The sequence below is a fragment of the Nothobranchius furzeri genome, chromosome 13 (genome assembly GCF_043380555.1).
Source record: "Nothobranchius furzeri strain GRZ-AD chromosome 13, NfurGRZ-RIMD1, whole genome shotgun sequence".
NCBI classification, from domain to species: Eukaryota; Metazoa; Chordata; class Actinopteri; order Cyprinodontiformes; family Nothobranchiidae; genus Nothobranchius; species Nothobranchius furzeri.
In genome coordinates, this window is record NC_091753.1 from 67,105,149 (window position 1) to 67,129,606 (window position 24,458).

Below are 24,458 nucleotides of genomic sequence, written 5' to 3' on the forward strand. Positions count from 1 at the left end.
GAATCTGGGGTTACAATACGTAACCAACGTTGCTATGTTTACTGTTTATTTGAAAAATATTTACAGAGCAGCCTCAGAGTTGAGATTAAATGTTTTTGATCACAATAGTAAAGGAACTATTACAGAACACGTTTTTCAATAAAATCAGAACATTTATATTTAAGTGCATGAATTAAGAGAGAAGAAAATATATTTTCTATAGCGCCTCTCAAGATAAAAATCACGGGGCGCTTCACAAAAACAAAACATGTAAAATAGAAAAAAGAATTTAAAAAAATGATTAAAATATATTTAAAATGAGCAAAAATTACATTTTTCAATCACAATTGTCTAAAGAAAGAGAGAGAGAGAATAGGAAAGAGGGAGTGGATCCTGAGGAAGAGGAGAGAGAGAAAAAAAGAAACCCCGACCCGAGAGGAGGAAGTGACTGACACAGCACGAGCCGTTTTCAGGTCTGTCTTCTCAAATGCACCACGTACGTTACGAAAAAAGTAACTTTAAAGTAACTTTAAAAAGAAGCAAACTGAAGAAAACATAGGGAGTACTGAAGAAACGTGAACAGTGAAGCAAGCACAGAGAGATCTGTTACTGTCTGTGTGTGTTAGGGCTGGGCAATATGACGATTTTAGACCGTTTTACGATCTACACATCTGACGGTCTGTCATTTTTGAGAGACCCTTTTATCACGATTCACAGCTTTGCTGTTGAAATTCTGCCTCTGAATGAAAAGGGAACTTACCCCAGGCGAATGACACGCCTTTGTTTAACCCTTAACCAATCAGAGTGAGTCATACTAATATATTAGTGCCCCGCTTGTTTTCACCTGTGTGCAGGGCCGGCCCATCCTATAGGCATTATAGGCAAGTGCTAGGGGTGCCAGCCAGCCAGGGGGCGCCCTGGCGCCACAAAATAATTAAATAAATAAAGATGGTTACGTAACGTTTGTAAAGCAAGTTGATATTAATGTGTCTTAACATTAAAATATCAAGCCCACAACATAATACCTTCTTAGCAAAGTTTATTAAGTAGCGCAGTGTGCATTTAAAAATGATTAATGATACGTCACTATGTGGCGTCGCGCCCACTTCGCCCCCCTCCCCGTCTTTACCTGCTATGAGAACGGTTGTTTTGATGAGTCAGCTTCTTCATCATGTCTAAACGGCCTAAATTATCTGGAGCCCAGGGGAGGAAAAAAAGAAAAGAAGAGGAGGAAAAACGCGACAAAGACAGAGGTAGGGTGTAAAATATTGAAATTAAATGATGATTTCATGACGTTATTAGTTAGCACTCTGGGGATGCTTTAGGACAAACAAAGCTATTTTCTTAATACTGTAACGTTTGTGCAGCACTAAAGCATGAGACACAAATATATTAGCTCTTAATAATGGTTTATTAAAGTTGTTAAACAGCTGGTATAAGCTGCATATCTGGCTCCCAGACTGTAAACATTCAGTCAAACAAACAACACGTCAATAACAGAGCAGCAGCAACACATTACAGCAACCTAGGATTATTTTAGTGTTTTGGAATATTTTCTAATGTTTTGTGTTCTGAGAATTCAGTGTTTCATGATAACGCCTAAATGTTATATGATGGTCCTTGGTAACTGTCTGATAGTTTCTTCACAATTCTGTCTGTTTTATATTTTTATGAGTGATTTTTTAAACCTCATAGTAGAAAATTATTTGTATTATGCAAAAATTCTCATTGATGGTTTTCTTCTTTAAATTACTGCAACAGATTATTGTTGCAAAAAAGTTATAGTATGTCAATGTCCGAGGTCAATGGAAAACCCACTGTTAAACAGATACAGATCAGCAGCACATGAGAACATTGTCCTGCATGGTTCAAAAATGTTTTGCATGAGACTCATCTATGTCTGCTGCCAGTTTAGCTCAAATGTTTTCATGAACACGGCATTGTGCATACATTTCTGTATTATTATTTTTTTTCCAGAAATTTATTTTATTCTTGAAATCATGTATTGATGTTTAGCTTGGTGTCATATACTCCTCTTCTGTCTTCAAATGCGCTGCTGAAGTTTCTGTGTCCCACCCCTGCAAATCCTCCTATCGCCTCTACCTCAGCCGAACAATTAAGCAGTGATGTAGCTGCATCATGCGCTCCTCCTGTTGGCTCCACCTCAGCAGCACACCTTAGCAGTGATGCAGCAACATCAAGCACATCTTCTGCTTCTCCAATAGACCCTGCTGACTGGCCATCTCCTCTAACAGATAAGGTATGAACAGAGTTGGTTCACAGAGGTCCATTTCAAATTGAAAATAGCTTCACATTCCCTAAACAAAAAGATGGACGAAGGTGTCAACATGACATTTGACTCAGTCAATGGAGAAAAAGTCAGAAGAAGCTGGCTTATGTATTCTAAAAAATATGATAGCGTGCACTGCTTCTGCTGTAACATCTTTTCTAAAAGAGAGTAGAAACTGACTAGGGAAGGACTAAAGGCTTTGAGAATCTCTGCCACCCGTCCTGTTAGAGTGGCTGCAGCTGAAAGACGCTTCTCTAAGCTCAAAATGATTAAAACTTATTTGAGATCTACTATGATGCAAGAATGTCTCAGTGGACTTGCCATTATAAGCATAAATGTGGTCTCAAATCAGTTGTCATTTGAGGATGTTATTAGTGACTTTGCTGCAAAAAACCCAGGAGAGTAAATCTGTATCAGGTTATGTTAGGTTCAGGACATGTGGTGTAGTGTCATTGATAACACAGTACCAAAAACACCACTAGAGGACATTGTTAATCATCTTTTGGTTGAATTTATATTGAAATCCTAACTTGTTTTGTTTTGTAATTCTTTCTGGATACAGGTTTCTTTAATGCTTTATTTTGTGTTCCTTATTTTTATGGTATTTATAATTTTTCACTTTTAATTTTGTAATATGTAAATCTAATGCTTTTAGTTTAGTTCATTTTATTTTATATATTCAGTTCAAAATGTTTACATTTCTACATATTCTGAATGTGCAAATGGCTTTTTTAAATAAAAAGAACATCTAAGACAAAGCTATGTGGTTTCTTGTGAGTATGTACAGTCGCAGTGGAATTTACTGCAGCGTAAGGGGGCGACACCTATAATCTTGCCTAGGGCTCCAATTTTGTTTGGGCCGGGCCTTCCTGTGTGTGAACAAACATGGCTTCGGCCGCGGCTGAGAGCGACAACGAGGTTTTCGTTCCGAAGAGGAACGCCTCGTCCGTTATATGGAACTGGTTCGGTTTTTCACCAGATGACAAAGAGCAGCGAAATGTCATTTACAAGGAGAGCGTCAAGGCAAGTGATGGCAACACCACAAATTTGTTTAATCACTTGAAAAGAAGGCATCCCAAACAATACAATGAGAGCCAGCTGGCAGCTAAAGCTAAAAGGCCTGCGGCTGCAGCGGCTAGTGCTTCTTCCAGGCAGCAAACGCTAACAAACACTCGCAAAACTCACTCCCTACGACAGAGACAGCAGACGATGGAACAGCGTGACAGATGCAGTGACGTACCACTTGGTTAAAGATTTGTGTCCTGTGCGAACAGTAGGAGCGGGATTTAAGAAAATGATAAAAACATTGGATCCGCGCTACGAGTTTCCCAGCCGCCAGTATTTTTCGAACACCGCCATTCCACGCATGTACACTCAATGCAAAGTGAGAGTTGCAGAAAATATTCAGAATGCACAGTTATTTGCTATCTCTGGTCCAGCTGCACATCAGAGCCGTATTTAAGCTTAACTATCCACTACATGAGCAACTGGGAGCTACGTAGTATTTTGAACAAGTTAACGTTTGCACAATACGTTTGCAATTGACATGTTTGCACTTTAAATGTTTACGATTTTAATTTTTGTTAAGTTACTTGAAAAACGAGAAAAACTGATTTTTGTAATTGTTTCTCTCAGGGCTTTTATCATCTCTGGTGTGGGTTTTAAATATAAGTGTGTTAGCACTGTGTTGATTATCCCTAATATGAATAAATGTTTATTTATTCAATGTTTCTCTTCTTTAATACGCAATTGAAGTTATGCTATTCATGGATAAAAAATCGTGATAAAATTGAAATTGTGATAAAATATTGGAAAAATCGTGATATTCTATTTTTGCCATATCGCCCAGCCCTAGTGTGTGTGCGTGGATGGACCGGACGCGGACTGAGCCGTCAGCTCCCGGCTGCAGTTTTGTGTGTAGGGAGGGGCGGGCGCTCTATTTGACTGGCCAATCACAGAGCGTGAAGACGGTCAGTTACCCAATGAGGATTTTCCTTCTGCACAATTACAGATATTTACGAGTTTTACTCATTTCATGCTCGTACTCGTCAAAAATGCTTTATCCGTACCGGATACTCGTCTGAAACGAGTATCCCTACTAGTTACCTGTTACATTTTTGAGGATATAATTCAAGTTCACAAATTTCTTATTTAGGGGTTGCGGTTCTCTTCTCCTGCAGCACACTTAAACTCTCTTTTGTCTTACTTATCTGGTCTAAGCTTGTTCATTTCCCCGCTGACCACCCCTCCCCCTCCACTGCCTTCTCAGTGACAGAAGAGGGTGTGCTTAGGGTTTTCCATAAGCAAAACCCACGGAAATCCCCGGGCCTGGACGGTGTCTCCCCCGCTACCCTGAGACACTGCGCAGAGGTATTGTCTCCAATCTTCACGGACATCTTTAACATCTCCTTGGAGTCCTGCCATGTTCCAGCCTGCTTTAAGCTGTCCTCCATTGTCCCTGTCCCTAAGAAACCCCGTATCACTGGACTGAATGATTACAGGCCTGTGGCGCTGACGTCTGTAGTCATGAAGTCTTTTGAGCGCCTGGTCCTCCCTCATCTCAAGTCCTTCACCTCCCCCCTCCTGGACCCTCTGTAGTTTGCATACAGAGCTAATAGGTCTGTAGACGACGCCATCAACCTGGCCCTCCACTTCATCCTGCAGCACCTGGACTCCCCGGGAACCTACGCTAGGATCCTGTTTGTGGACTTCAGCTCTGCGTTCAACACCATCCTCCCTGCTCGTCTCCAGGACAAGCTCTCCATGCTCAACGTACCCAACTCCACCTGCAGGTGGATCACTGACTTCCTGACAGACCGAAGTCAGTGCGTGCGGCTGGGGACGAATGTTTCCACCACTAAGACTATCAGCACATGATCTCCACAGGGCTGTGTACTTTCTCCTCTGCTCTTCTCCCTGTACACAACCTGCTGCACCTCGAGCCATGACTCCATTAAACTGATCAAGTTTGCGGACGACACCACCCTCATCGGGCTCATCTCTGATGGTGATGAGTCCGCCTACAGGAGGGAGGTGGAACGGCTGATGTACTGGTGCAGCAGCAACAACCTGGAGCTCAATGCTCAGAAGACAGTGGAGATGATTGTGGACTTCAGGAAAGTCATAGCCCCATCTCTCCCCCTCGTCCTGATGGACACCCCCGTCACCACTGTGGACTCCTTCCGCTTCCTCTGAACCATCATCACACATGACCTTAGGTGGGAGCCATCCATCAGCTCCCTGATCAAAAAGGCCCAGCAGAGGATGTACTTTCTGCGGCAGTTGAAAAAGGCCAAGCTGCCGGCCCAGATGATGGTGCAGTTTTACACGGCCATCATTGAGTCCATCCTCACCTCCTCCATCGCTGTGTGGTACGCTGGAGCCACAGTGAGGGACAAACATAGACTGCAGCGCATTGTGCGCTCTGCTGAGAAGGTGATTGGCTGCAGCCTTCCATCTCTCCAGGACCTGTACGTCTCCAGAACTCGGGGGCGTGCAGGTCGGATAGCAGCTGACCCTTCTCACACGGGTCACAGACTTTTTGAGCCGCATCCCTCAGGCAGGAAGTTACGGTCCATCCGGACCAGAACCTCCCGCCATAAGAACAGCTTCTTTCCATCTGCCGTTAGACTTGTGAATAGATTATAAACACACAACCATGCTCGTCTTCTGTACTCGACACAACATCACGTTATCGGACATGTTACCATTACCTGCCATTTTTATAGCTGAAACTTTTATTCTAGTTTTTTTATTCTATTTTATTCTATTTTTAATCTTATTATTCATGTTATATGTAGCACATTAGTACCGAAGCAAGTTCCTAGTTTGTGAATTGTTTGTTCACTGACAATGGCAATAAACCTATTCTGATTCTGATTTGTTACTTTTATCTGTTACTTTCTACCTTTTATTCTTATGTCACTATCTGTTATTTCTTTAAATGCAAGAGGTTTAAGAAACAACGTCAAACGAGAAGCTGCATTTTTTATTTTGCAAACAATTCAACTCAGATTTTTGCTTTATACAAGAGCTACATTCTACTGAACAAGATAAGTCTTTTTAGAGATCACAATGGGGTGATGATTTGTGGATGTCTCATGGCACAGAAAGGGCAGCTGGGGTTTGTATACTGAAAGGCAGGTTTAGTGGTAAAAGTTTACATTCTGATATAGATAAACGTGGTCATTATGTGTTTTTAATCATTGAAATAACTCACTCTACCTATATTCTAGCTAATGTCTGTGGTTTTAACTGCCAAAGAGAAAATAAACTCTGTTTAGATAGATTAGGTGAGCGCCTATTGCATTGGTTATCTAAATATCTGAATGCTTTCATGGTTCTTGGGGGTGACTTTAATACAGTATTCGATTGCACTTTAGATAGATGGCCTTCTAGGAATGCAGACTCTACCTCATTTGTAGGTTATTTTGCACAAAGGTTTAATTTGATTGATACTTGGGGGTAATTTCATCCTTCTCAAATCGCAAATACATGGAGTAATAGGACTCAAACTAGACATTCGCGCATTGATTATTGGCTCGTTTTAACAGATCTTGAAAAGGTTAAAACTGATATTCTTCCAGCGCCGCTTTCTGATCAAAAACTGATTAATATATCTATTCAATTATCACACTCTTCGGCTAATAGGCCATCATATTGGAAACTTAACAGTTCTATTCTTGAACATAAAGATGTAATCTCAGAAGTTCCAAGACTGATAAAAGAGCTTCAGTCCAATAAAGTTTTAAGTGGCAAATTTTGTAGTAATTGGGAAATTTTAAAATACGAACTTGGTAAATTTTTTAGGAAATACAGTATTGACTTAGCCAAAAGAAGAAAATCTGATGAAACAACAGTAATATATAAAATTGCATCCCTCAATTCTAAACCAAGTGATGCTCTTCTAATTCTGATAAAACTGAACTAGTGGATTTGCATCATAAATTAGATGAAATTTATAAACATAAAGCTGAAGGAGCATTTATTCGGTCACGCAGAAAATGCCTTGAAGAAGAAGAGCAAAACTCTGCATGTTTTTTCACATTGGAGAAATGGCAGTCAACCAACAACTCCATCCTACAGTTAAATATTAATGGATCAGTTTCTGACGATAAGAAAACCATTGCAAAGTATTGTTTGGATTTCTATTGTAACCTTTACACCTCTAAATACTGTCCTCAAGCTGCTCAATCTTTTTTTAAGTCTATAGATGACATTACTAAAATAAGTAAGGAGGAAAATCTACTTTGTGACGAGCCACTTTCTTTGAATGAGGTTACTGATGCAATAAAACGATTAAAAGTTAACAAATCGCCTGGAACTGATGGCCTTACTGCAGAATTTTATAAGCTTTTTGAAGGTAGTTTAACCCCTTTTCTCTTAGAGGTTTTTAAATAAAATATTCCCCACATTATGTCAAGGACTAATCTCGCCAATTCCAAAACCAGGAAAGGATCAGCTACTTTTGGATTACTGGTGGCCAATTTCTTTATTGAATAATGATTACAAACTTTTAGCATTAGTTCTGGCCAATAGAATAAAACCAGTTCTGGATAAAGTTATTGATGAAAGTCAGTCAGGATTCATGTGGAACTGACATATTTCAAATAATATAAAATTAATCTTAGATATAATAAGACTACCCAGAACTTGTACAGGATGACAGTTTTATTCTTTTCCTAGATTTCTAAAAGGCCTTTGATTCTATAGAGCAGGAGTGGGGAACTCTGGTCCTCGAGGGCCGGTGTCCTGCATGTCTTTCTCCAACCCTTCTGATTCAGTGGTTGATTCACATGTTCTGCAGCTTTTCAGGCTCTGCAGGAGCTTGTTAATCATCTGCTAATTGAAATCAGGTGGGATGATGCAGGGTTGAAACTAAAATATGCTGGATAGCGGCCCTCGATGGACCAGGGTTCCCCACCCCTTCTATAGAGCATGAGTTTATTCTTACTGCCCTAAATAAATTTGGCTTTAGTCAATTTTTCTGTAAAGCGGTTCAAACATTATAATCCAATTGCAATAGCTCCATAAAACTATCCACAGGCACTTCCCCTAGATTGTTCATAAAACGTGAAGTAAGGCAATGATGTCCCCTATCAGTCTACTGTTTTGTTCTCTCTGTACAACTCCTTAATTTGCATGTTAAATCCACTTTTGATAATGAGAACAAACAGCCATTTTTACCGCAGTTTTGCTCAAAATTGCAAATAGGGTAATACTTATGTCAACTAGCAGACAATACTGCTATTTTCCTTAAAGATTCTTTACAGGTGTTGGTAGCCATTGAGAATATACAACTTTTCTCGCGTGCTTCTGGACTTTACCTTAACCTGCATAAGTGTGAAATTTTACCTGTCAAAGATTGATCGGCTAATTCAATCCATGGAATACCTGTGAGAGATTCAGTTAAATTCCTTGGAATTCAAATTATTAAAAATAAGAAAACAAGACGCTCTGCAAACTTTGCTCCTATTATAGAAAAAGCGCAAAATATTTTTAACCAGTGGTTATAACGAGACTTATCTTTGAAAGGAAGAGTACTTCTTTCAAAGGCTGAAGGTATCTCCCGGTTAACCTATACCGCTCAGGCCCTCCATGTTGATAATAAAACCTGTAAGTCAGTTAACAAACTATTATACAAATTTTTATGGAAAAATATAGCTCATTACTTGTGGAAATCGGTTACTTTAAACTCCTATAGCAAAGAGGGCTTAAATTGCATTGGCTTTAGCGCTCTTAACAATACTTTTAAAATAAATTGGATTAAAAAATACCTAAAAGACCCCTCTTCTTCATCATGTGTATTCTCCAAATTAGCCTGCCTTAATTTCTTGTTGCTTTGCAATTATAGTATTACAAAAATACCACTGAAACTCTAATTTCCATAAACAAATTATTTTGGCATGGACACTGATTTACAAACACAATTTCTCCCTGCAGAACTGTATTAATGGGAATAACTGTAATATCATTTACAAAAACAAAAGTTTGTTTATTAATAACTGGTTTAGTAATGGAATAATCTTGGTCAGCCAGTTATATAAGGAAGATGGATTTTTATATAATTATGCTGAATTTCTTAAAAAATTTAACATGCCAATCATGCCAAAAGAATTCTCAATAGTATTTGATGCCATCCAATCTGGTTTATCTATGCTTTTTAGATGTGTGGGAGTTTAATATACATATTATTTAATGAGCCATAAGACATGAGATTCCATAGTAAATATGAAATCAATCTTATTAATCTTTGGGTACTTTCAACCAGAAGATTGGTACTTTTTATTGCAGGGATTATGTAACAACTTCGTGTTAACTCAGAGACAACAGAAAGAGAGTCAAGTTTTAAAAGTTAAGATTTATTACTAAACAAATTAAAACTAGACTAACTTTAAACACTAAATGTATGGTGTAACTAAGGTGAATGAGACAGAGAATGGTGTAGTGTGGAATGTTGTTCAGAACCAGCAAATCCGGAGAAACGATTAGTTCTGATGGGAGTGAAGGTGATGTCTTCGCGCTAAGCTTTGATTTGGAGATGCATAACACACATTGCGACACCATTCTGTCGGTCTACGTACCCTTGGCGGAAGTCCCTGTCTAGATCAGGATGTGTAGAGGTCCAGCTTGGACCTTTCTGGAGCCGAAGCCTGTAGAAACAGCCACGGCCGCCGACCAGTGCAGTCTTGAGATACTTCCGGGTCACGACACTTTTGTTGGCATCTAGCAAGACCCAAAACGGGGTCGTGATGGTTCAGCTTTTATTCTGAAAGGAACCGTTGCTTGGTTGGAACAGCAACAGATTTTATCCAGCTTGTCGTTGGTTCTTTCGGCTGAAGAGGAAAGTTACGGATTGACCACTCCGACAACTTCTCTAGAATGCTTTGAACTGGCGTTAAAGATGACGTGGGCATAGTTTTAAAATTTGGATCTTTTGATTTACGGTCGAATGAAAAGAGGACAGATTTACCAAACACCACCAAAACCACACCTCCGTCAGATCTGGAAAATTCTGATTGGATTAGTAAAAGCAATGTGTGATGTGGCTTAACCTTACGTGTGATCAGTCTCTAGTGGAAACATTTAAAGTTATATTACTTATTATATTCTGTAGGATTATAATATCAAGTAATTACTATTTTCATTTCACAAATTGGTTCACATCTTATTATTGACTAACACTTTGTTTGATTAGCTTATTAAAAATAGAGTTCTTTGGTTTATTAAAAAGAAAGAATCCTTTGTCTTCATTCTTCTCTTGGGCTGGAAAGGAAAACAGTTTAGAAGCAAATGCATGAGACCTTGAACAATATCTCATGCAGATTAGTTATTGCTGACGAGAGGGGGGAAATGACTTTTAGGTGGAAAACAGTAATTTCATTCCGTTACAGATGTTCCAGCAATTCTCCCATTGCAGTCAGTACCTCAGACATTATAAATTCCTCTTTGGGTAGTGCTAGCATTCTCCTCAATTAAGACATATAATGCTAAAATAAGGTCTTTTTTTTCAAATTGCAATGGTTTCTGTACCACCAGCTGTGTCTTATTGGTCCACGTTTGTAACGGATATTGACTGGGAAAAAGTTTGGTCACTACCACAAAAATATTTGTTAACAAATAAGGTCAAAGAAATCTCCTTCTAATTGATTCACAGATTCTACCCTGCTAGACAGTATCTGTCTAAATTTGTAGCTGATATTAATGTTGTTAGGTAAAAACTGATATTAACATTATTGAACTGATATTAATGTCTTGACCGTTAAACATCTGGTGTCTTTTTAAACAAGAGACCAAGAGGAGCCGTCCTCGGGACTCGCCTGAGGCCTCATCTCCCCGTAAGGACATAATAGAATTATTAGATTCTATTGATAAACGGCTTCTGGGATTTGAGGGGCGTCTTCATCTGCTTGAGGTTCTACACCAGGAGTTTCAGAACCTCCGTCAGTCTCTGGAGTTCAGCCAGGAGAAGGTGGAGCGGCTCGCCGCTGAGAACGCGTCTCTGCGGGAGTCCGTTTCTTCCCTGGAAGAGGGAATGACGCGGATCACCCAGGACAACAAGATTCTGAAGGAGACGGTTTTGGACCTTCAGGCCTGTAGCATGAGGGATAATTTGGTGTTCGCAGGCCTGCCAGAGCAGATGGGAGGAGCGGAGAACTGCGAGCAAACAATAAAAAACTTTCTCCAGACCAAAATAAAGATACCCGAAGAAACGGTAAAAAAACATCACTTTTCACCGGGTGCACCACCTTGGAGCTAAAAGAGTGGACAGCAGAACACCTTGTCCCATTGTGATTAAATTTGAACATTTTAAGCAGAAGGATCTTGTTAAAAGTCACGGAGGAGAGCTCAAAGGGAAAGACTTCAGCGTAAATGACGAGTTCCCTAAGGAAATCCTGGATCGGCGCCGAGTCCTCTTTCCACTGCGCAAAAAGTTTATCCAGGATGGGAAGAGGTCCAATAGAGAGTGTGAAGGGCCACAGATCTGCCCCCTAAAGATGTGCAAGAGACAGAGTCCCAGAGATCCAGGAGTTGCCCCAGAGCACAGGAACTCCAGGGAGACTTCGACCAGAAAAGGCCCCGCTCCCCCCGAGAGGCGCAGAGGATCGCCCCGGGGGGTTACAACCAGCAGCCGGCAGAGTCCCGGGAGATATCGGCGGCAAGTCCACAGGCCCGCCCGCTGCCTCCCACCCCCTAGCCGGCCGAGCCCCGGACCCAATGACCCGGGACCCAGGGGCGACCACCCCCGCCGGGGACCCAGCAGAGCCCAGGGACCCAGACCCCACCAGGCAGCCACCGGGATTGATCAGACAGACGCCAAAAATCTTAAACCCCCTGACCTGGGAGCCACGAACACTCAGGCAGACCAAGGAACCACACCCCACACCAGGTGTGGCAGGGGGAGGGGGGATGAAGATCTATATCATCAAAAGAAGTCCCAGGAGAGGGAAGGAGTCAAAGGCCCCACCTGACATATACAGTCATACACAAACACAGTCACACACTCCCTCCCTCATGCTCACACATACACATACAACCAAAGACTTACAAAAATGCACGCCGGACACCCATTCATGCTCCCCATACACACCCTATTAACTCTGGTCCCGGAACTGCTTCACATGGGCTACAACCATTACCGGTTCCAAGAGTTCGACCCTTTCTGCTGGAGTGCTGATGAGCAGGCTCCCCCGCCCAACGCTGAGCACAGCAACCCACCACCCCAGACCCCAACCGGACGGCCAGATCTCCCTCCTAGCCTCCAGCCCCAGAAAGCCAAGCGACAACAGAGGTGTGCCAAGACCCCTAGTCTCCCTCTGCCTGCTCCAATATAGTGTTAGTGAGTGTTGATGAGGTGTATTCCAAGGTTGTGGTGAGCGGTCAGTGTGGGCATCGTCTGGCCTATGCCAGCTGATGCCACCACACCACCCCACTTGCACCCACAGCCCTCGGTGTCTAAGTGACATAGAACAGACACTTTGCAGTACGATAGAGCTTCCAAGCATAAGAAAACATGAAGGCTTCAAAAGTATTAGTATCAGAACCTCTCTGACAGCATGGTGGGAGTATCTAAAAATGACCGAGTCTTCAATAGAACCATGCAGACGCACACCTATCTGGAATAATCCTGATATTTTGCAAAACAATAAAATGATGAACCTTCCGGACTGGAAAAATAAAGGAATCCCATACCTGCAACACATATACTGTATGAAGGATTGGACTTCATCCCATAAGAATAGCTTTTTAGGATGTCACCAAATTAAATCTGTAGTCAAACAAAAATTTAGGCTCAATAAAATAGAATTACAAACACCACCAAGGGTATTAGACTTCTGTAATCTCAAACTACTGTCTAAAGTTCATAAGACACTGTCCAAAATAGATGATAGAATAGCAATCCCTATTGAAAAATGGAAGGTGGATCTATTGTGGAAGTCTAGAAATTGCTTTGTGGATTTAGGGTGCACCTGGAGAAAGTTAGTCTCCCTTTTACAGCTTCCTGCCTGAGAGTCTAAGGAATGTCAAAATGTGTGTGCGTCAATCTTTTGTGTGTGTGTGCTTAACAAATGCTTTCGGAGGACGTCTGTCTGATGAGAGTGAACTGCAACCTTGTTTGGTGTGTATCTTTTCCTCTCCACTTTGCAAAGTCTTAATAGATTGTTTATGATTGGTATTGGTGTTGATCGGTTGATTACTATAACCCCCTGTGTTTTGAACTTTCCCTTAGGTAATCTTGGATTGATAAAATTACTCAACAAACGTTCTATGTTCTTTCTGTAAAGAGCGACCTGAAACAGTTTGTCACTTAATTTGGTCCTGTAAATTCACCTATAAATTCTGGAAGGATGTCCATAAATTCATTAACGACTCTGTTCTTCCTGGTTTTCAGCTTTACTACAAGAATGTTATTTTTGGTTATAATTTTGACAGCCAATAAGAGAATGCTTACTTTTTTGTAAATATGTTTTTGTTTTTGGCAAATTTTCACATACATAAAAGTAAGTTCAATGGCAGAAAACCTGAGATGCTCGTTTTAAAAATGGAGCTTGGACACTATTGGAATGATCTCCTCATCAAAGAATAATAAGGCTCTCAAGACTATTGATGTATGTAATCAGTTGGAAATGTTCAAGTATTATTAATGACAGCTTGTTTCTCTTGCTTATATAGCTTTAAACCTCTGTGTACGTCTTTTCTTTTCTTAGTTGTGTATTACTCTAGGTTTTTCTTTTATTTCTTCAGGTTAATTGGTCTGTCCAAATTGTCCTTAGCTGTAATGTGTGTGTGTGTGTGTGTGTGTGTGTGTGTGTGTGTGTGCGTGCGTGTGTGTGTGTGTGTGTGTGATTGTTTGTCCTGTGTGTCTCTGTGTTGCCCTGCGATGGACTGGCTCTCTGTCCAGGGTGTACCCCGCCTGATTGCCCATTGACCGCTGGAGATTGGCACCAGAGCCCCCCCCCCCCCCCCCCCCCCATCCCAACCCTAACCTTTTTTCTGTTAGTATTAAGCTGTGCCATTCTGTATATTGTAAGTTTATTTATATGCTGTTTTTCTTTATTAAATGCATGTACTCCTCCCATTCCATCTGGTCACAGGTTTATGTTACCTCCTTACCTTCCTAGCGTAGCCAGGATTTAACATTGGCAGAAGATATTACTTGCTAATGCTACACACGGCTGTAACCAGAGCATCAAGCTTCTGGCCTTTAGAAGCCTTCTGGGGAGCCAACCAATTTGCAAGCAGCTCATTATCATATTCATGTCCTGGTCGATTGGGAGGAGTAAACAGGTCTTTTCAGAGATGGGCTGAAATAGAGAGATTAGGAAGGCCTGTATCAGGGCTCCTGGGACAGATGAAAGTCTAAAGAAATGTTTTGTGCTTTTTAGAGGCTCAAATCACAGCTTTAGCTGATTAACTGCATTATTTCTCTCCTTTAAGGCCAAAAGTTCTATCTTGGTCTCATCAGACCAGATAATCTTATATCTGACCATCTCAGGGTCCTTCCGGTGTCTATTGTCAAACTCAGTGCGGGCTTTCATGTGTCTTGCACTGAGGAGAGGCTTCTGATGGGCCACTCAGCCATAAAGTTCTGTGTTGGAGGATGCATTGATGGTTGTCTGTGTTCAACTTTCTCACATCTCTTGACTGCATCTCTGGAGCTCAGCCTCATTGATCTTTGGGTTCTTTGCTCTCACCAAGGCTCTTCTCCCCAGTAGCTCAATTTGGCTGGATGACCTGCTCTAGGAAGGGTTTTGGTTGTCCCAAACATCATCCATTTAAAGGTTATGGAGGCCACTGTGCTCTTAGGAACCTTAACTGCAGCAGAGATGTTTTTGTAACCTTGGCCAGATCTGTGCCTCGCCACAATTCTGTCTCTGAGCTCTTCAGGCAGTTCCTTTGACCTCATGGTTCTCATTTGCTCTGACATGTGAGCTGTAAGGTCTTATATAGACAGGAGTGTGGCTTTCCCAATCAAGTCCAATCGGTAGAATTGAACACGGCTGGACTTCAATGAAGGTCTAGGACCATCGCAAGGATGATCAGAAGGAACGGAAAGCAGCAGAGTTACATATATGAGTGTCACAGCAAAAGGTTGGAATACTAAGGGCCATGTGATATTTCCATTTGTCTTTTTTTAATAAATCTGCAGGAATTTCTAAAATTCTGTGTTTTTCTGTAAATATGGAGTGCTGTGTTTACATTAATGAGAAAAAAGAAATTAATTGATTTTTGCAATTGGCTGCAATATAACAAAGAGTTAAAAATTGACTGGGGTCTGAATAATTTCCGTACTCACTGTATTCAGTTTTACCATGTATCTTTTGCTATGAAGCTAGTGTTTGCTGACTTGTAGCAGAAGTACTCACTGTAGAGGTAAAGGCTGGCACTCTGAGCACCCAGTCGGTTTGAGGCAACACAGGTGTAGTTTCCATAGTCGTCTTCTGTTACGTTGGCAAACATGAGATTAGTGGTCATTCCGAGAATTTGGATATTGATGCCCTGGTTGCTGGAAAGCCTGGAAAAGGAAACAGAGTAAAACTGTGAATAACATGGAAACAAAACAAAACAAATGTGTTAATTGAAGAGCTAAAAAATTTGTAGATTTGATATTTTATAGAAATCTTAAAATTTATTTAGATATCTTAACACAATATATATATATATATATATATATATATATATATATACACACACACACACACACTTATATATATATATATATTTATACATACACACACACATATATATATATATTGTAGCGGGCCAGGGCTGTTCGGGGTTTGTTCTGTTATCACAGTTATGTGTTTGTTGTCATGTTGCTATGGTGACGGGTGACGCGCTCTCTCGGCGACTGTTTTTCTGGTGAGAGCGCACCTTTTTGGGTTGTTGTTGCTGTAGCCGCGCTGAGGTGTGTAAGATTAAATGGGTGCTCCCAAAGAAACCTCTGTCTCCTCCGTGACTGAGCTCGCCACAATATATATATATATATAGAGAGAGAGAGAGAGAGACTCTGCCACGCTTCAGATGTGAAGGTTTTGATTGGATTTTGCGACCGGAATGTGTCATGATAATTTATCTTGTGAATCAGCTGTCTAAAGGCTACAATACGTCATTTCCTTATTAAACATTAATCATAACATTGTGATTTCACAGATCGGTCACATGGGTATTATTGACTAACAATTGTTTTGATTAGCTTTATTAAAATAGAGTTCTTTGGTTAATTAAAAGAAAAGAGTTCATTCTTCGTTCTTCTGTCTTCACTGCTGGAATGTAAACATTAGGAGTGAATGCATGACCTTGGGCTGTTTCATGCACTCTGGCACTGTGTCAAACAGAACAGTTGTGAGAGGGAGAAATGGTTCCTTCATCACGTTACATACATAAAGTGGACATCTGCACATTTTATGATCGAATAATAGGAGCTCGTATTGAAAGCAGTAAACCACTTCATAAAGTGGTCAGCAGCTCTAATACTAAGTTGCCCGGGTGGAACATATGTTGCTAGATTCCATGAGCAGGCCCAAGTAGCAACAAGGGAATGGGCCCAAGCGGGTAGACCCAGACAAGGCCTGCTACAGTATATGAAAAAAAAAAGCTTACACATGCTAGATATAAGTATGCTATTAGGTTCATTAAGAAGAATGAACAAGCAATGAGGTCTGATTCCTTGGCTGGTAAACTATCAAAAAATGTCTTGGATTTTTGGAATGAGATACGACTTCTTAATAGAAACAAAACTGTTTTGACTCACTGTGTTGAAGGTATGTCTGGACCAGACAATATTGTTGAGCATTGGAAACAGCATTATGATGCTCTATTTAACAGCATATATAGTGAACAAACGAATGTAACAGTGATAAACAGCACAGAGTCCATTAGTGTTACAGCTTGTGAGGTACATCAAGCAGTGATTGAGCTTCCAGACAGTAAATCTTGTGGTCTGGATGGAATATCTGAACATCTGAAATATGCTAACTTTAGGTTATTACCTCTACTGGCCATCTGTTTTACTAGTTGTTTGATACATGGCATTCTGCCTGATGTACTTATGTCTATTATTCTGGTCCCTGTCATAAAAGACAAAGCAGGTAGAGCAGGTAGCATGGACAACTATAGTGTTTGCTATATAGACAGGCGTGTGGCTTGCATTGGCAAGCATTGTTTCCAAGGTTATGGAAAAAGTGCTACTAAGTAGGCTAAAGGATTTTATCTACTCTACAGATAATCAGTTTGGGTTCAAGTCTAAGCTTAGCACAGATTTGTGCATATTTGCTTTAAAAGAAATCATTAGGTATTTTCAAAGAGGAAACTCGTCTGTGTTATTATCCTTTATTGATGCGTCTAAAGCCTTTGACCGTGTAAATCATTTGAAACTGTTAAAATGAGACAACGAGGGGTTCCTAAGTACAGACAGACAGACAGAGACTAGGCAGACAGACAGACAGACAGACAGACAGACAGACAGACAGACAGACAGACAGACAATGTGAAGAAGTTCAGGAGAGTTGAATGTTAAATTTTCCTCACGAAAAGAATATTTGTATTAAACAAAGGTCAGTTCCCTCTGTAAAGTCAGAGGTACGGAAGAGGATTAGGGCCACTGAAAAGAAAGAAAAGAATAAAAGAGAGAATTCTGACTTTTTTCCAAGCATTCCCTGTCAGAATTCCCAGGTTAAAAGTCAGAATTCTGAGCAAAAAGTAAGAATTGAACCCCCCCCCCCCCCCCCCCCCCCGTCAGTGGCTCTAATCCTCTTCCGTACAGAGTAGAGATAAATAAATAAAGTCAATATTAATATACCCCCCCAAAAGGTCAGCGAATTGTCCGCTCCCAACCCCGTGACCCTGTCTCACTCTTTGAAATGTTCAAAAATTGGCAACCCTGTAGCATCCATCCGCCTTGTCAATTTAATATTCCAAGATGTCCTCCCAAATGGCCGGCGCAAACCAAATCCACATGGAGAAACCAGAGTCTCATCGACAGTAGTAAATAGCACCCGGGGATTATGAGAATTTCATCGTATCACATCAGATAGAAGTGGTGAGCTGTAGCTGTGCTCAGGAATTGTTTGGTGGTTTTACCCCCCCAATCCAACCCCTTAAAGCTGAGTGTCAAGCAGGGAAGCATTGGGTACTTTAAATTTATTTTTTTGTCTGTTCTGTCTGGCTGTGAAGCAAACACAATGTATGTCTGAATACTGGTGACAAGCCTTACAGATTTACTCTCAGGTGGAGCATCAAAGATTCTGCTTTAATGTCACGCCTGATACTTAAAACTTTATTGTTATTGTTAGTTGAAGGCCGAGAATTGCCACAAGGGGTTACAACCAGCAGCTGGCAGAGTCCCAGGAGATATCAGCGGCAAGCCCATAGGCCCGCCCACAGCGTCCCACCCCCAAGCTGGCCGAGCCCGGAACCCAGCGACCAAGGACCAGGGGCGACCAGCCCAGCCGGGGACCCAACAGAGCCCAGAGACTCAGATCACACCAGGCAGCCACCGGGTTTGATCAGGCAGATGCCAAAAATCTTAAACCCCCAGACCCGGTTGCCACGAACACTCAGGCAGACCAAGGCACAACCCCCCACACCAGGTGTGGCAGGGGGAGGGGGGACGAAGATCTATATCATCAAAAGAAGTTCCAGGGGAGGAGTCAAAGGCCCCACATGACATACACAGTCATACACTAACACAGTCACACACTCCCTCCCTCATGCTCACACATACACATACAACCTAAGACTCACAAAAATGCATGCCAGACACCCACTCATGCTTCCCATACACACCCTATTCACCCTGGTCCTGGTACTGCTGCACAAAGCGTACAACTATCACCGGTATCCAGAGTTAGCCCCTTTCTGCTGGTGGGATGATGAGCAGGCTCCTCCGCTCAATGCCGAGCAAAGCAATCCACCACCCCAGACCCCAACCAGATGGTCAGATCTCCCTCATAGCCTCCAGCCCCGGGAAGCCAAGTGACAACAGAGGTGTGCCAAGACCCCTAGTCTCACTCTGCCTGCTCCAATATAGTGTTAGTGCATGTTGAGGTGTATATCATGGCAGTGGTGAGCGGGCAGTGCAGACATCAGCTGGCCTATGCCAGCTGATGCCACCACACACCCCCACTCCCCCCCACAGTCCTCTGTGTCTAAGTGCAGTTTAAAATTGGAAGTGGGCACCGGCACTCGTGATGAGGCTGAAAGATCCTCTTGCTAAATGGCTTTGAGTGTGCTGACTCCCAAGGCCCTAAGTGTGTGTTTGCGTGGAATGTCGTTGGTGGAAGTGTTTAATGTGCAAATAAAATTGGGGGGCAGGTTGCCACAGGAATGCAGAAATGGGGTCCATACCCACACCCCCTGACTTGTCCACCCCCCCAAGGTCCTATGTGCATGTTTGCGTGATGATGTGAGGGAGCAGGAATAGAATAATGTATGGGGATAGGGAGGAATGGCTGGTTGGCCTAAGCCCTCCAGGAAGCCAGCTTCCCCACTGGCCCCAATAGGCACCTCTTTTACCAAAATGCCCCCCAGGGCATGGAGACCCCAGTCATCTCGCCAGGGCCCAAAGCAGCAGTATCGCAGAGCCCCACGGAGTACGAGGGCACCATCCCAGCCCCGCCCCAGCAGAACATCTACTCCCATCCCTGTATTTGCACAACTTCCAGAATATAGAAGACATAAGACATCCAGGTACTCCCCCTCCTGGATATCCCCCTCTCCCGTGATGAGACAGAATTATTATTTCAGAGGAGCCAAGGGCCACCTGAGGCCCCTTAGCCTGGGCCAGGCACTGCCGCATGTTCCTGCCTTCTTCCCAGCAGCATACATGTCAGGACCCAATCCCCAAGGCCCCACCCAGATCCCCACACGGGGCCAGCCACCCCCACCTAGACCCACTCAGGAGCAATGCAGCTGCCAGGCAGTAACCCATGGCCATCACAGAGACCCTCCAAGGGGCCGCACTCAAAACCAAAAGTAGTCCACCCCCGAGGCAACCTAAGCATCTCCAGTGTGGCGCTGCAGCCCCCCAGCCTCAGACACCCCAAGTGAACCCACCTCCAGTGAACGTCTTAAATACTCCAAACTCAGACCCTCCGCTCCATCACCCACTTCATCCCGCAGGACAATATCAATGACCGCTTATCATTGCTATGTGATGGAACCGATCAGAGCCCAGAGAGATTGATTTGAAGTGGATGCAGAGGCCGTCTCAAGTGTAATATGATCTAACAAAAGATTTCTATACTGGTTAATGCAAAGAGTATCTTTATTTTCCAATTCATGAGGATAGTTTTCTTAGCAATGCAAATGGCAGTCAGAACCACGTGAACCATCGGGACATCGTCCAGGTTTCCCAGCAGACAAAGAGAGAGAGATGTTGGGATATGACATTTCAGACACTTTGACGGTCTTCACATACTCTACCCCAAAATTCCTGGACAGGTGGACAGGACCACAGTGCGTGGATGTAAATGTCAGGAACGTTGTTTGTGCAGTGTGTGCATGACACAAACTCCATCTTGAACATCCGATGACCTGTATAGTGTACTCTGTGTAGAATTTTGTACTGAATTAATTGTAAATTGGAGTGTCTGATCATTTTAAAAGTTTTTAAACAAGTTTGGAACCAGAGGCTCTGGTCAAAGCTGACTGATAGATCCACCTCCCATTTTTCAATAGGGATTGCTGTTCTATCATTTATTTTGGATAGTGTCTTATATACTCTAGACAGTAGTTTGGGGGGTTTGAGATTATAGAAGTCTAATACCTTTGGTGGTGTTTGTAATTCTATTTTATTGAGCTTAAACTTTTTTTTTTTACTACAGATTTAATTTGGTGATATTCTAAAAAGCTATTCTTATCTATTCCAAATTGGGAGACTATTCTATTAAATGGGATGAAGTCCAATCCTTCATATATGTGTTCCAGGTATAGGATTCCTTTACTTTTCCAGTCCGGAAGGTTCATCATTTTGTTATTTTGCAAAATATCAGGATTATTCCAGATGGATGTGCATCTGTATGGTATTAGTGAAGACTCTGTTGTTTGTAGATACTCCCACCATGCTGCCAGAGAGGTGCTGATCTTAACACTTTTAAAGCCTTCGTGTTTTCTTATGCTTGAGCTAATAAATGGAAAGTCTGACAGCTCTATCGTATTGCAAAGTGTCTGTTCTACAGCTAACCAGGACTCATCTAGTGGGTTATGTTGCAACCATCGTAGTATATATTGCAGCCTGTTGGCTAAGAAATAATGATAAAAGTTAGGTAGATCCAGTCCTCCTCTGTCTTTGGTCTTCTGAAGCATTTTGAAGCTAATTCGTGGAGGTTTATCCTGCAAAGGAATTTAGTGATTTAGGAGTCCAGAGACCTAAACCAGGCAGATGGTGGCTTGTTTGGGATAATTGAAAATAAGTAATTTACTCTGGGTAAGACAATCATTTTAATTGCAGTAACCCTCCCCATGAGTGATCTTGCAAGATCATCTTTCACTTTTTTTTTTTTTTTTTACCGTGTCCTATCTGGCTGTGAAGCAAGCAGAATTGATGTCTGAATGCTGGTGACAAGCCTTACAGATTTACTCTCAGGTGGAGCATCAAAGCGTTTGCTTTTAATATCACTCCTGATACTTAAAACTTTATTGTTATTGTTGTTGAATGCATTGTAATTCCGACCAGACACGGAGACAGAGGTGAAAGAGAAAGGAAAAGAAAAGGTGGGGAGGGGGGGGGGGGGGGGGTCCACAAAAATAAACAATGAACAAGAGTCTGCTTCTAGACCTGCAGAAAAAGACAAAAAAAAGGGACACAACAACAATACAACAAGATCTAGCTATCACTGCGTCAACTTGATGAAGAAAATATATAATCAACATTGCTTAACTGAAGAATCACGATAATAAATCACAGTGCATTAAGTGCCCTCCGTAGTCTTAAGACCTGTGTTTAACGTGCCCAAGCCCATACTTTTGAGAGCACCATGTGAGCACCTGTGTGTGTACACGCGCTTGTTTATGTAAGGTTTCTCTATAGGAGCGTCCAACAGAGAGTGTGAGGGACCACAGATGCGCCCCCCCAAAGATGCGCAGGAGACAGGGTGAGCTCCAAGTCCCAGAGATCCAGGCGCTGCCCCAGAACACAGGTACCCCAAGAAGACTGCAACCAGGAAGCCCCCCCCCCCCCCGAGAGGCACAGAGGATCGCCCCGGGGGGCCACAACCAGCAGCCGGCAGAGTCCCGGGAGATATCAGCGGCAAGCCCACAGGCCCGCCCGCAGCCTCCCACCCTCTAGCCGGCCGAGCCCGGGACCCAGCGACCCAGGACCCTGGGGCGACCACCCCCGCTGGGGACCCAGCAGAGCCCAGGGACCCAGACCCCACCAGGCAGCCACCGGGATCTATCAGGCAGATGCATGAAACTTAAACCCCCAGACCCAGTTGCCACGAACACTCAGGCAGACCATGGCACAACCCCTCACACCAGGTGTGGCAGGGGGAGGGGGGACAAAGATCTATATCGTCAAGAGATGTTCCAGGAGAAGGGAGGAGTCAAAGGCCCCACCTGACATATACAATCATACACAAACACAGTCACACACTCCCTCCCTCATGCTCACACATGCACATACAACCCAAGACTTACAAAAATGCACGCGGGACACCCACTCATGCTCCCCATACACACCCTATTCACTCTGGTCCCGGTACTGCTGCATACTGGGTACAACCATCACCGGTAACCAGAGTTTGACCCTTTCTGCTGGGGTGCTGATGAGCAGGTTCCCCCGCCTAACGCTGAGCACAGCAACCCACCACCCCAAACCCCAACCAGATGGCCAGATCTCCCTCCTAGCCTCCAGCCCCAGGAGGCCTAGCAACAACAGAGGTGGCTAAGACCCCTAGTCTCCCTCCGCCTGCTCCAATATAGTGTTGTGTGATCATGAGGTGTATTCCATGGCTGTGGTGAGTGGGCAGTGCGGGCATCATCCAGCCTATGCCAGCTGGTGCCACCGCACCACCCCACTTACACCCTCAGCCATCAGTGCAGCGCTGGACTGACCATAGGGCATAGCGGGCAACTGCCCGCTGGGCCGACCCTTTCATCTTTTATGGGCCGGTGTCTGTTTTTTTGTTTTTTTTTTCCTGGCCTCTAGTTGTTGCGGACAACTTGCCCGCGCCGCCCCACGCGACGCCTCGTAAAAGTTGGTGGATTGGCCAATTGGTCATAATACACTCTGGGCTGGACCAATAGCCAGAGGTCTGATGCACCCGCCAGTTGTTTGTGAATCTCAGTAAACAGACAGACGAGCTTTACAAAATGGAGAACAAAAAACGGAAAGGAGAAGCGGAGAAAATTCGACTAAAAAAGAAACTGGCCCTTCAGGCTGATGCTGGCACATGTGTTAAAATCTCACAGTTGTTTGGTAGTGAAGGTTCAAGTAAAGTCAATTTAGGAAGTGATGGAGCCTCAGCCCAGCGACAGGTTGGAGAAGAAAAGAGGGAGGAGGAGGAGAAACCCGAGCCGGTGTTGTGCCATAAATTGACTCGCTGCCAAAAAATGATTAGCCACCGCGGGATCGCGCACGGTTAGGTAATTGCATTTCTAGACAAAATTCCCCAGGATTTCGCCCTAAAACTCAGCAAATCTAGCAATATGGACATTCGGAAAGCAAAGATAACCTCTTCCGGTACTTAAACAGATGTTTATCGCGGATATTAGTGTGGCAGTGTTTGTGGCACCCTGCGCGGGAGCACGAGGACCTGCTTGTGGAAAGAGGGAGGAAGATGTGGCTGTGTGAGCGTTCTGTCACAATGTCCCGATTGATGATGAGCCCTGGCTACTGGGCTAAGGAGTTGTGTCTTTGGCTGACTGGTTAGAGCGTATGACTCTCACCCGGGAGTCTGGGGATCGAATCCCGTCCGGGCACTCGTTTCTCCACCTTGCCACATTAGTTTTTCCAGTTCGGAAGTTGTTTTAAGTGTTGCTATTTGTCTTAAACGTTCACAATGAGGATATATTAATCCTTTTTGCAATATTTGCGATTGAAAGATGGTTTGTGCCACAAACTTTGTGGTAAGAACTGGCTTTCTTTATGTTACAGCCTTGATACTAAAAAAATAAATAATGTAAAATGGCACCCTGTATTGAATGTAAACGTTGTATAAATGGAAATAAACAATTCTCCAGCGAT

At 42.9% G+C, this 24,458-nt stretch overlaps 1 protein-coding gene across 4 annotated transcripts in view; it reads right to left on the reverse strand.

Annotated features, from left to right (window-relative positions):
* lsamp (limbic system associated membrane protein) overlaps positions 1–24,458 on the reverse strand; it is a 293,654-nt gene that overhangs the window by 17,184 nt on the left and 252,012 nt on the right. For all 4 annotated transcript variants that reach the window (XR_011516122.1, XM_070543806.1, XM_070543805.1 and 1 more), the window contains one exon: positions 15,637–15,785. Coding sequence is in view for 3 of the 4 variants with exons in the window: in XM_070543806.1 (XP_070399907.1) it covers positions 15,637–15,785 (149 nt within the window). In the remaining variant the exon portion in view is untranslated. The remainder of the gene's footprint in view (positions 1–15,636; positions 15,786–24,458) is intronic.